Source organism: Temnothorax curvispinosus, unplaced genomic scaffold (genome assembly GCF_003070985.1).
Source record: "Temnothorax curvispinosus isolate PA1 unplaced genomic scaffold, ASM307098v1 QBEX01007902.1, whole genome shotgun sequence".
NCBI classification, from domain to species: domain Eukaryota; kingdom Metazoa; phylum Arthropoda; class Insecta; order Hymenoptera; family Formicidae; genus Temnothorax; species Temnothorax curvispinosus.
This window is the reverse complement of record NW_020217682.1, coordinates 28,527-42,794: the sequence shown is the minus strand read 5'-3', so window position 1 is coordinate 42,794 and position 14,268 is coordinate 28,527. Positions and strand designations below refer to the sequence as shown.

At 31.9% G+C, this 14,268-nt stretch overlaps 1 protein-coding gene across 1 annotated transcript; it reads left to right on the top strand.

The window, feature by feature from the left end:
* Positions 1-346: 346 nt before the first annotated feature.
* On the top strand, positions 347-2,844 carry LOC112457576 (zinc finger BED domain-containing protein 1-like). The gene has a single exon (XM_025020727.1). The coding sequence runs from the start codon at positions 399-401 to the stop codon at positions 2,097-2,099; it is 1,701 nt and encodes a 566-aa protein (XP_024876495.1). The 5' UTR covers positions 347-398; the 3' UTR covers positions 2,100-2,844.
* The last annotated feature ends 11,424 nt before the right edge of the window (positions 2,845-14,268 follow it).

Below are 14,268 nucleotides of genomic sequence, written 5' to 3'. Positions count from 1 at the left end.
TTACTCTTAAATTCACTACAAACTTGGGACAACTTGGCAACCAAGAAGTTTTTAAAATATACAAAAGACATTTTACAAACAACGTGATAAAAATTACCAAACAAATTGGTAAATTTTAAAAAATTATTGAAATTTCCTAGATATATTTTAGTAAAATTAATCAAACATAATTTATCTTTTAATGTAATAGATATTAATATTTTTTATTATGGTAGATATTAATCAGAATAGCTCGCATAAAATTCTTGGTGGTACATGTTGTTCCACAACTACCATGATTTCAGGGTAAATTTTAAGAGAAAATTCTCTCCGTGTATATATCTAATATTTTGTATTCTCTTTTAAAGTTCGGGACCAAATTTCAGATTAATTCACAATTTAGATAAAAAGTTATTACTATGAATTTAGAATATAAAAATTTCAAAACTTTACTGGTTTCCAGGCACACCATGAGCGATTCTGACTCGAGTTCTAATGGCCTAGACCAAGAATGTGAGCAGTCAAAACCTAACAGCAAGAAAAGGCGCTTCACTACATCTCAAAATATTATTTCAACGAAAAAACTTGTGAATTCTAGACGTGCAGAGGATATCACCATGGCTATTTGCAAAATGATTGCGATCGACATGCTCCCAACATTGATTGTAGAGAATGAAGGTTTTATTCAGTTCATGGCTATCAGTGCTCCAGGTTACAAAGTACCTTCAAGAAGGACGATTGACAACCGAATGCGCACTTTGTACAACGAGGCAGCGGAACAGGTGCGCACCACATTAGATAAAGTCGACGCTGTAGCCATTACAACAGATGCGTGGACGTCTAAGGCAAATGACAGTTATATAACATTATCAGCACACTACCTTGATGACAACTGGATCCCACACACCGTCAATTTGATGACGAGAGAAATGACTGAGAGCCACACTGCTGAGCATTTGCAGAAAACAATTCGCGAGGTTGTGCAAGAATGGAATTTAACTAACAAAGTTACTGGACTTGTACATGACAATGCTAGTAATATTGTTAAGGCAGCTAAAGAACTAGGCGATACGGACGGTATGCTCAGTGTACGATGTGCAGCACACACCATACAATTGTCTGTCAATACAGCCTTAGAAGCACCAGAATGTGTGTCTGTGATAAAGAAAGGGGCAGAGATTGTTAGTGCATTCCGGCATTCTTATAGCAGAACAACCGCTTTAGAGGATAAGCTGAAAAGTCTCGGATTGCCAACATTGCGACTGATGCAGAGATGTCCGACACGTTGGGATTCCACATTCTTTATGTTAGATAGACTTCAAACTTTGCGATCCGGCATTATGGCAGCTTTAAGTGACCGGTCCGTATTCAAGTCGGCGATTGCTGCTAAGTTAGAACTATGCGAAGCAGAGTGGGTAAAAGTTATGCAGCTTACAGTATTGCTAAAACCATTCCAACAAGCAACCACAATCTTATGCGCCGAAAAGTCCATCACATTGAGTATAGTGCGTCTCATTATCTACAATTTAATCAATCGCCATTTACTGGTAAAGGACGATGACAGTTCTTTACAAAGAACTTTTAAAGTTCGAGCGGCCTTAGACCTCACTGATCGATTCAAGATGAAAAATATTAACGTTAACAATGAAGTGACAGCGATGCAAATGGCCACTTTACTCGATCCTCGACATAAGAAGTTGATAGCGGAACCATCTGAAAGTGTACGCTCATTTATACACACAGAAGTGCAAAGGCGCACTAATTTAAACCATAGACATTTAGCCACACCTAATGGCAACGAGCAGCGTCAAGGCTCGACGGTCATGGATTTCCTTCTCGGAATGGACGAAAATCATGAGGGTGATGATTTTGCCAAATACGTCGCGGAAACTCAGATTGACCATAATCTTGATCTGTGCGCTTGGTGGAAGGCACATGAAGTATGCTTTCCAGCAGTGGCTAAAATAGCCCGCCAGCTTTTGTGCATTCCCGCCTCATCTGCTACAGCGGAAAGGGTGTTTTACACTGCAGGAAACATTGTCTCGGCGAAACGAAGTTGTTTGTTACCAGAGAATGTATCTCATTTAATATTTCTGCACCAAAATAGGTCTCTTATTTGACCTAAGTAATCCTAAATAGTCCAGTTTTTCATCATTTAATTTATAATGTCTGGTTGAGTTACACTAATATATTTTTCAGTAATTTTCTCTAATTAACTCTAATTAATTAATTATTTTTGTTGTCTGAAAGAGTGACCGCAAAAATCGCCTTTTTTTTTACCCTTGAATTTAAACTTCTACTTGGTACTAAATGATAGTCTATAATGAGTCATGAATCCTCAGAAAGTTTCAGATTAAGCCGGCTTTTTATTTTCAAGATATGGAAGGTCAAAGTTGGTTGCGTATTCGCTGTTAAAACGTTTAAAACGTTGAAATGGAAACTTACATAATAATAGGTTCAAAAAACGTATTCGTTCGCTGTTATGTGATTATTTACAGGTATACGCGAATATATGTTAGTATAAATGTGATTAAAGTGAGTCCCCTCTCACTTTTGGGCTGCTTGATTAGAGTGAGTTCCCTCGCCTTTTTTTCAAACCCGGCTCAATCTGAAACTTTCTGAGGATTCATGACTCATTATAGACTATCATTTAGTACTAACTAAGTAGAAGTCTAAATTCAAGAGTGAAAAAAGACAAGGGTGAAAACAGGCGTTTTTTGGCCTGTTTTTGCAGTCACTCTGTTTTTGCTTTTTTATGTTAGAATAGCAATCTTTTTGTTTTTCAGCTAAATAACTGTAGAATCTGGGAAACCTACTAAAATAGAATTGTCTAAAAGAGTAAATAAATAAAAGAGATTTTTATTTTCCTTTTTTATATATATGATAGTCTTTGTTTGTCTAAAAGAGTAAATAAATAAAAGAGATTTTTATTTTCCTTTTTTATATATATGATAGTCTTTGTTTGTCTAAAAGAGTAAATAAATAAAAAAGATTTTTATTTTCCTTTTTTATATATATGATAGTCTTTGTTTTTCTTACAGTGAACCTTGTTCTTTTCTGTGCATTATCTAATACTTGCTGTGACTTGAAAAGGCATGTATGGTCGACTAAATAAATAAATAATATTGTCGTTATTTTGATAACATCTGACTTTCTGTTCTGCTTGGGTCAGCGCATTGCGTGTATGAAACACGTACTTGGCGCGAGACACTACCGTGTCTCTTGATATGCAAAACCGTGTGTGAAACATGTGATCAATTGTCATTTTCGCAAAACATTAAATGACTGTGTGAAACTATGATAAAACATAAACAAGATATGCGTCTTCATCTGTCCCCACGAGGCAAAGTTTTGTTAATTTCCAGGAGATTAAGGAATCATGGCCTTCTCATCATTATGTAGGTAAAACAAAAGTAGCTCCTTGGAGGTAGATATAATCCATGTAAAATCCTTGTAAGTAGCCAATACTTTAGGCTCCCGCAAAAAATTTGTGAAATACGCCTATTTTTCGACGCTTCGAATGTGAATACCCCTTTAAGAAGAATAAAATGCTCATCGGTCAGATTGCAAACAAATCTGACATTGTGCAATATCTACGTGTTCACGAAAGAACAGTGTTCATATATTATCCGAATATCCGCATATCTACGCTATTTTTGGATATCCGCATTATCCGGATATCTGCACTATCCGGATATCCGAAATATTCGAACATTTTGTTGCAGATTATTTAAATATTCAGATATCGGATGATCCGGATAACGAATATTCATTATATCCGTTATCCGAATATTCGAATAATTTTTATCCGGATAGCCGCAGCCCTAGTTGCCAGCGTCAAGAAAGAGAAGTTGGATTTTTCCAACTTGAAGCGTCAAAGCCAAAGCAGCGCGAAGACGCCGAAATTTTGACGCTGTTTTCCTTTTCATGAATTTCACGTGACGCCGGCGTCACGTGTGGTCATGCGACCTTTGGAATATAATACTTGCAGATTGAGCCCGAATTTTTCGCGTTTGACTGTGGCTGTAGCTCAAAAACTGTCCATTATTTAGCTTTGTGCCCATTATATTTTTTGTTCAGTAGGTCATATGCTACAATATGTTAAAATATTAGTCGATTAAACCGAGATCCCATTTCCTACATAATTAGTGCGGAGTCCTTTCTTATGCACATATACGGCAGTTTAAAATGTTTAAAAATTTAATTTCATTTAACGAAAACGGAGGTAGCACTGTTGTATAATTTTAGTAGTTTTATCAAAATTTTTGAATAAAATATATTTTTCTCAAAACCATATAACTTTGTTCTTTTGCTTCCTCATAGAGGAAGCTTTGTGAGGTTAAAAAATTTTTTTCGAGATTTTAAAGGAAATAGATTTAGAATGTTCTAAAATGTCGAGAAATCATATTAGTAGAAAATGTCCGGAAGTATGTATGTATGTGTGTGTGTGTGTGTGTGTGTGTACGGATTTTTTGGTACACGCATCTATTTCTACAATTTTTTAGATATTGGGTTGAAGTTTTGCACACAAATAGAGTATCATAGAAAGTATGTTCTCCTCCAATTTTATTAAAATCCGTCGACCGGTATGGATTTTAAGAGGATTTTCATTATTCAGAAAAACGTGTTTTACGCTATAGCTTTCTCAATATTTAAGATATTGATCTATTTCTAATTCTATTATATTTTTCAGTTTTTTTCTACCCCTATTTCATATATAATTCTTTAAAATTTAATTAATCAGTTCTTGAGTTATAGAAATTTCAGTAAACTTGCCTGTTTCTTTTTTAACAGAAATTGGTAACTCTTTTATTGTTAATAATTTTTATTAATTCTATTATATTCTTCAGTTTTTTCTACCTTTATTTCATATATAATTCGTTAAGATTAGTTCTGGATTTGGTTGATTAGTTACCAATTTCTGGAAAAAAAAAAAAAAAAAAAAAAAAACAAGTTTACTGAAATTTCTATAACTCAAGAACTCAAGAACACCAATCTATCTTTAATGATACTCTATTCATAAAAAAAAGTGTGCAAGTAGAAACTTGCGCCGTGCTTCCTCATAGTTTTTAAGTGTGCAAGTAGAAACTTGCACCGTGCTTCCTCATAGTTTTTAAGTGTGCAAGTGGAAACTTGTACCGTGCTTCTTCATAGTTTTTAAGTGTGCAAGTGGAAACTTGTACCGTGCTTTCTCATAGTTTTTAAGTGTGCAAGTAAAAACTTGTTTAAGTGAGCAAGTAGAAACTTGCATCGTGCTTTCTTATAGTTTTTAAGTGTGCAAGTAGAAACCTGTAACGTGCTTCCTCTATGAGGAAGCCAAATTAATAAATATCTACTAATAATTATGCATTAAAAAAAACAGGCTTTCTCATAAAGGAAGCACGGTACAGGTTTCCACTTGCACACTTAAAAACTATGAGAAAGCAACGTACAAGTTTCCACTTGCACACTTAAAAACTATAAGGAAGCAATGTGCAAGTTTCTACTTGCACACTTTGTTTAGTACTGGAAACGCATAATGCGCATACGATGCATGTATGCACGCATGTACACGTCATATCTATGCGTATGCCTATATGCACCCGCACACAAATAAATATATTCTTGCCTTGATGCACGCTGATATAATTTATTTGAAGAAATAAAAAATAAATAATTATATTACAAATCATCTAATAAAAAGAGATGAAACTATAAATTACTGTAAAAAAAATAGAATTTAACATGTTTATTATATATAAAAATTGGCTCGAATATGTGACATAATTAATTGCTAATCTATTACTCTAGCTTTCAATTTATGAAAAAATTTAATAGGTATCAAAGATGAGAGGTTGCTGACTTATGCTAGCACCTCAATTTTTGAAAAAGCATATATATATGAAAGATTGTAAATAAAAGAACTGATACACATATTTTTTTGCTTACTTTTTGTCTTAAAATACTAAAAAAATGTTGAAATTTTCAAGTGAATGGGCAAGATTCCGATAACTCTGGCGCCTTACGTTGACGATGGTTTCTGGTAGTACTTTTAATGCTGAACAAAAACGTATATACGTCTTATAGAGCTAACTGCTCTGGTTTTTGAGATATACAGTGTTAAAGTTAAAAATAAATAATATGAATTTTTAAATAATACTTCACGTGTGTATAAACAGTACACACGTAAGCAAGGAAGGGGCTACCGCACTTCCCCCGAAAGCAGGGGGAAGATGGGGGTGAACCTCGGTTCGCGTAAAAAGTATATACGTGAACTTTTCATGCTTGGAAAGTAATATAAATTTTTTAATAATACTTCACGTGTGTGTGTATAAACAGTACATATGTAAACGAAGGAGGGGCTACCGCACTTCCCCCGAAAGCAGGGGGGAGATGGAGGTAAACCTCGGTTGGCGTGAAAAGTTGAAAACACGAACCGTGATAATGATAAACCTTGTTTCCGGGGAAATAAATAAATTAAAAAAAAAAAAAAAAAATTAAGTTAAAAAAAATTTATTATAGTAGAAAACATAGTCCAAGAGCCGGCTGCACAAAACCCTCCCTCATCGAACATCCGGCTGAATTTTATTCGAATAGATAGCTTTTTTAGTGGTTAACCCTGTGCCGGGTTTTATATGCCCTGAAACTTGACCAAAGTGTTAAAAAAAGGGCCACTTCCGGTATGATTTTTTGAGATAAAACCCCCTTAAAGAACATCCGGCTGAAACTTGTGCCAATCGATTCAGGATGTCAAGCACTTTAATAAAAAAATATGCTGCTACCCCCCCACCTTGACAGGAACCATGGCAGCAACCCTCAAACGTGACATATTTTCGTACCGTACCTCCCTCACAGAACATCCGATTTTTTTTTTTTTGGAAATGTAGCTCGAACATTACTGAATATAAAAAAACAATGCTGCCATCGCTGGCCTTGACCAAAAATTTTTGTGCCACCCGTAAGTCGCGCGACTTTTGGCTGCCAATTTGTAACGGGTGAATACTTCCCTCACAGAACATACGGGTAATCTCTTGCCATGTATTTAAATAGAAAATAGGACAATCTTTGACGAGAACGATCTTAAGAACCGACTATGAATACTGTCTATACTAGCACGAAAATTCCCATCGAATATTTTGTGGAAAAAATAGTTTGTGATAAACAAGCTGCGCGTACATTGGTAAAGGTATGGAATGACACAAGGTAAGTTCATATAACAATCACGTATTTTTATTTATTTATTCTTTATTCTTATTTTTTTGTATTTAAAATCTTAAAAATAAGATATAAAACATAAATATAAATGGAATAAATTACTTTTACTTCGCCAGTTAAATGATAAACAACAATGGAAATATTAATCGACTCTACTGGCCATTATAATCGCCAAGACAATACGACCACGATTTGGTTCGCTTATCGTCATGTAATCTTTGATACTTATATATCATTTAAATAATTAAATTTAGGGCGAAAAATATTACCTCAGCCAGGGCCAGTAGAGCTATGGTTCCACGAAGATCCAACTCCATTAAGAGTTGAATCTTCATAGAACATAGAGCATAAGAGCATAATTAGTCATAGAGCATAATGATAGTGACAACGAGGACTATACTGTCGATAGTTCCAACAGCAATAGCGATTAAAAAAATTATCGTGATTTGTATTTATGTTTTATATCTTACTTTTAAGATTTTAAATACAAAAAAATAAGAATAAAGAATAAATAAATAAAAATACGTGAATGTTATATGAACTTACCTTGTTTCATTCCATATTTCTACCAATGTACGCGCAGCTTGTTTATCACAAACTATTTTTTCCACAAAATATTCTATGAGAATTTTTGCGCTAGTATGGACGGTATTCATAGTCGGTTCTTAAGATCGTTCTCGTCAAAGATTGTCTTATTTTCTATTTAAATACATGGCAAGAGATTACTCGTATGTTCTGTGAGGGAAGTATTGACCTGTTACAAATTGGCAGCCAAAAGTCACGCGACTTACGGGTGGCACAAAGATTTTTGGTCAAGGCCAGCGATGGCAGCATTGTTTTTTTATGTTTAGTAATGTTCGAGCTACATTTCCAAAAAAAAAAAAAATCGTATGTTCTGTGAAGGAAGTATTGACCCGTTACAAATTGGCAGCTAAAAATCGCGCGACTTACAGGTGGCACAAAGATTTTTGGTCAAGGCCAGCGATGGCAGCATTGTTTTTTTATGTTCAGGAATGTTCGAGCTACATTTCCAAAAAAAAAAAAAAAAATCGGATGTTCTGTGAGGGAGGTACGGTACGAAAATATGTCACGTTTAAGGGTTGCTGCCATGGTTCCTGTCAAGGTGGGGGGTGGGAGCATATTTTTTTATCAAAGTGCTTGACATCCTGAATCGATTGGCACAAGTTTCAGCTGGATGTTTTTTAAGGGGGTTTCATCTCAAAAAATCATACCGGAAGTGGCCCTTTTTTTAACACTTTGGTCAAGTTTTAGGGCATATAAAACTCGGCACAGGATTAACCACTAAAAAAGCTATCTATTCGAATAAAATTCAGCCGGATGTTCGATGAGGGAGGGTTTTGTGCATGGCAGCCGGCTCTCCTACTAACAAGGTTTATCATTGTCACGGTAAGTGTTTTCAACTTTTTACGCGAACCTAAGTTTACTCCCACCCACCCTGCTTTCGGGGGAGATGCGGTAGCCCCTCCCTCGCTTACGTGTGTACTGTTTATACACACACACACGTGAAGTATTATTTAAAAATTCATATTATTTATTTTTAACTTTAACACTGTATATCTCGAAAACCAGAGCAGTTAGCCCTATAAGACCTATATACGTTTTTGTTCAGCATTAAAAGTACTACCAGAAGCGTAAGGCGTCAACGTAAGGCACCAGAGTTATCGGAATCTAACCAGTGATTCGAATGGACCAATATCGAAGCGTGTAACCCTGTGTACAAAATGGTTAAACTTAAGAAGTTAATGATGTAAATTTTAAATACCAAACTGTTTCTCGAATTATATAAATGTTTGCAAATAATTTTTAATTTAGAAATTTTTAAATAAAAGCTTGACAAATCAACGTTGATGTATTTAAGTGTACATATTGCATAGTAGTACGAGTCCTCTCAGACATAACGTCGCTTTATAGATATTTAGATACAATATTTAGAAATAATATTTAAATATTTTTAAATACTATATTTAGAAATAATATTTTTTATGTAATCCTGCATATAATAATATTATACGTACTTTAAAACATTATTTTATTTATCGGCTGCGTATTCTGAGAACATGCTGATAAGAATACGAGCAATATGAAAATATGTACACGTACAAGCTCGTGTGACATCACAATATGCGTTGAAATATCAATATTTCATATAACGTAATATATTTAAAATAAACGACATATAATATAAAAATATTTTAATATTTATCGATAAATCAATTTTACGTTTTTATTTGAGTTTTATTAAAGGCAAGCTACGAATAAAAGTAATACGTGTTAAAATGTAATAAAAAAGTAGATAATAGTTTAAGATGTATATGTAATTTTTCTTAACTGTATCATAGATTTACTAATCAATAAATAACTTGAAATCTTTAACGATTACGTGTCGTATCTGATATAAATATTCTACTCATCTCGAGAAACAATGTACATATAAAATTCGAGATACATACAATGATATTAATAAATCTTTTTTTGAAACGTACCACTGATAGTACGTGTGATGATGTCAACTTGTACATACATGTAAAATAGTGATAATCGAGATTATATTGTCAGTTTGCGTTCGTTGCTTTAACTTTTTTTACGTGATCAACAGTGGTATGACCATATATGAATCATTTAACGTGAGTGAATATAAATCGAGTTCTTCTTTTCTTTCTCGTCGCATCTTTCTCGTTCCATGAACGTGTTGAATGTTTACACTTGAGCGAGTCTAGGTCAGGAACGTTGATGACGACAGCTACCAACATCTGACCTTAGGTCTAATTTTAAATATCTCGTAGAAGGTAATGTATGCAGGCGAATCATTAAAAACTATTTTTATTATTTTCTTGACTTGCATGAATATATACATCAGATTTTTATAAAATATCTAAGCAAGACAATCTCCATAATATTCAGATAAATACTTTAGAAACTTTCAGATATGAGATATGTTAAATAACATAAAACTAAAACATTTTTTTAAAACAAAATTTTTAAAATGTACATAAATTTATTTACTTGTTAATAAATATCTATAGAAAACGTTTAATAAAATAATGTAACGTTTGTTTATTTCTTGTTACTAAAAAACAAACTTTTCAAAATCATCATCTACGATATTTTTCACTCAAACACATTTCTATTAGACCTACTTTTATAAAATTAATAAAGTATAAATACATCGTTTTTACATCTTTTTACATTTTACATCTTGAATCTTTTATATTAAATAATAATATTATGTTAAACAAAAAAACAATGCATAAAAAATATTTTAGTAAATATTAAAAATAGAAATCGTCTCATATATTTCTTGGAAACTTTATTATTATATGTAATGCTAAATATTGTCCTCTTTTCATATTACGTGTGTTATTTCTACACTGCAGTAAGGTTTGACTGTTAGTCATTATCAGGGCAGCGATGACGTACAAACATTGTAGGACGGTGTATTTTTTTGTTTAAAATGTGCGATAATGAATGGAAACCACATAGAACACTTGTTATAGTATGCAATAAATATTGGCTCATATCTCAACTAGGTATTTGATTTAGGACTCTTGTTTACTGGACATTTTTTTCTTATTTTGACGAGTATACTATCTTCTCTCAAAATATAGGATACTTTTTTTTAAACACCCTGTGTATATATCCTACATATGTATGTATATACATATATCCTAACTATAATATAAAATTTGAATTAACAAATTTATTTTTAATATTTCAACTATAGAAGAAGTATACATACCTGAAAAAATAGTCCTTATTTCATTTTCGAAAGGCGTATAATGTGCGCGTGTATCCCGACTATATGATAAACGGTTAAAGTGCGTTGCACGTAAAGGATTAAGAAAATCATTGTCGTAATCCGTGTCACCGCGGACGAAACGTATTATTATGATTTCTGACACAGATTTACATTAACAGCGCTTACCACGTAATCAAGAGACATGATCATATCTCGAACTAATAGATATAGTAATATCAAAGTAATAGATATGAAATGAGGTTGTATGTTACATATTTCACAAATATATTTAGAGAAAAACAATCGGTCACAGGTATAAACCCTCCTCTTAAAATAAAATAAATATTTACAATTTAGTTTAGCAACATATATAATATATACCTCTAGCACAATTCTCTTATATTCTCTTATATTCTTCGTAATATACTCATTACCATTACTCATTTTGATTAGGTATACTGTATACTGTATACATTTGTTTACGAATTAATATTATAAAGAAATAAGGTAGAATAAGAGTTTAAAAAATTTAAATTTTTTAAGTAAATTCTCACAACAACCATTTAATGCATCATTGATATCCTTAAATTTATTTTGTATGATTAATCATTACATTTTCTATCGTATAATGTCTTAATGTTATAATGTATAGAATATCATAATCTTATCTATAAGAATTGTATATTCTGGCACTACCAATAAGATCATTATTTTAAATTATATCTTATTGCAAAACACATTAAATTTCCAGTACTTGCTATATTTAAAATTAATATTGTTTTAAATCACGTGATGAAAAAGAGGCTCAGAACCAGCAACAGAGTTTTCGTGTCATTAATAATATTTCTATGTAAATTTTTGTATACTAAGTTGGAATAAGTATACAAAATTTCACATAGAAATATTATTAACTACACAAACACGTCTGCTGCGGCTTTGAATCTCTTTTTCATCACGTGATTTATTAATTGTGTAAATTTCTTGATATTTATTGCCTTGAATATAACGTATTATAAATTAAACAAATATTGAATACATTTTTATGTAAATTATATACACGCACGCATGTATGTACGCGGATAGAATGTCGTATGTAAATCATATATATTAATTATTACAATATTATTATTTAATATTATATATTCTATTTACTATATTGCATCTATTCTTTGTCGCACTTCTAATGTCGCAATTCTGATCTCTTCCGTGAAAAGAATCAGTTTCTCTATCACGCTTGTAGAAACTAAGATAATAAACGTTGCGTTCCGCGACTCTAGTTAAAATTTTTGACTTATAATTTTATTTGAGTTATTTGAAATAGCATGATTTTCTTTTCATGCTTGACGCCTAACCATTGTAGACGTATTAATAAATTTGACTGACGTGAGATAACCTAAAGTGTGCCATATAATGCTGATTAAAACATTGTACGTGAAAGAAGAGAGAGATGAAAAGGAATGAAAGAAAAGAGAAGGAAAGGATGAAGAAATGGAAGCAGGAGAAAAGAGAAGGAAAGAAGAAAAGAAAGACTGATTTTAAATTAATTTTTCCATAATATACATCATGGTATCTTTAATATTTAATATTGGTGTGTATGATGCCATTAACCCTTAAATGCCCCGTGGGGTCCAGCGGACCCCAGACCCTTTACAATGATATATTTTCAAATGTTCTTGCCAAAACTAGAGCTCATGCTCCCATTGATGATAGTTGAGTGCGTGACCTACCCGTTTGTACACTTAGCAGTACTCAGTTTACTTAATTTTTTATACTATGTTGAAATTGAAATTTTAACAATATAAGCATTTTATTTTTTTTCTAAGCCTTGAACAACTTTGAAAAAAATTTTCATAACTAAAGATAAAAAAATCAATAAGTAAGGAGACATTTTTCATGCTGGGGTCTTTTAGACCCCTCATGTCATTTACGAGATTCTTGAGAGGTGTGGCATTTAAGGGTTAATAAAACAAATATAATATTTTTATATTTTATATACGTACGCTAATATTAATTTATATTATAATAAAGAGAAATAATAATAAATATTTCACATAAACTAAACATCAAATTTTTCGTGAAAGTACAATATTATAATGTAAAATAATACTTAACATATTGATTACAAGAAATTTTTACATATAATTTAGAAAAAAATTTTATTATTTTTTCTAATTTTCTATTTTTACTACATGTAATGCATGTTTTATTACAATATAATAATAAAACACAAAAGTATTTGCAAAATTCTTTGTTATTTAATTTAAAATAGTTTAAAAAAGTACAATCTAATCATTAAGATATGTTTTATTGCACAAAAGTAAATATAAATTGAAAAACATTATAGTGAACGTATAATATCTTTTGGTTTTATATTAAATATATTATGATTTTTCAAGAATATTTTAAAATTTTATTATTTATTCTAGTTTCTCTTTCAAAAGTAATTTAGTTGAACTCCCACGTAAGAATAAAGAAAAAATTACATATATTATAAAATTAATTCTTGCCGATATTAACATTTTGTTTAGTTTTAATATTAAAAATATTATACAATATGTATATAAAATGCCATATAGTTTTACATTTTATTTGTATTTATGAATATATATTTTAATACGATGCAAACCTACCAACATATATTGTTTAAAAAAATGTTTACATATATTGTATAGTATTATACATATACATAATGTCTAATAAATAATAAGTATAACGCCTTTCATGGGGAGGGGGAGCGAGTTAAACTGAATAAAAAAGTCCTCTACTGTTTTACGTTTTTCACATAATTAATAAAAATATAGTTAAGAAGATCTGTGACGAAATGTGTAGCGCGTCACCGACAAAAGATAATCCAGTGTTCGGCACCATTCATGGATGTTATGACATGTTCTCCCATCAATATTTTACCGTGCGTGTAGCAACCGCGCAAACGGCGCGTTAACGCTAAACTCTTCCTCACTCCTGTGTGAACCTAACATCCCCACCATAAAGAAAGTCCGAGTATATGGCACACGTAAGTGCTAATTTAGTGCTAATTTATTGCTCTTGTTTTGAATTTTGTGCTTCTCGCCACTTGCAGTAAATTAATCAAAAGTGGAAGTGTTGCCTTTACGTGAAACTAACACCCTCCTCATTCCTAAAAAACATGTGTAGAGTACCGTAAACAAAAAACCGATATACCGGAATTCTGTGCTACGTTTGTGCTGTAAAATACTGAAGAGATGTCAAAAATATTGAATGGTTATGAATGTACTGATACCGATTACGATAGTTGCATAAAAGCAAAATGGTCAAAAATAAAAAGTTAACCATATACATTACAGGTGTTACATTAAACT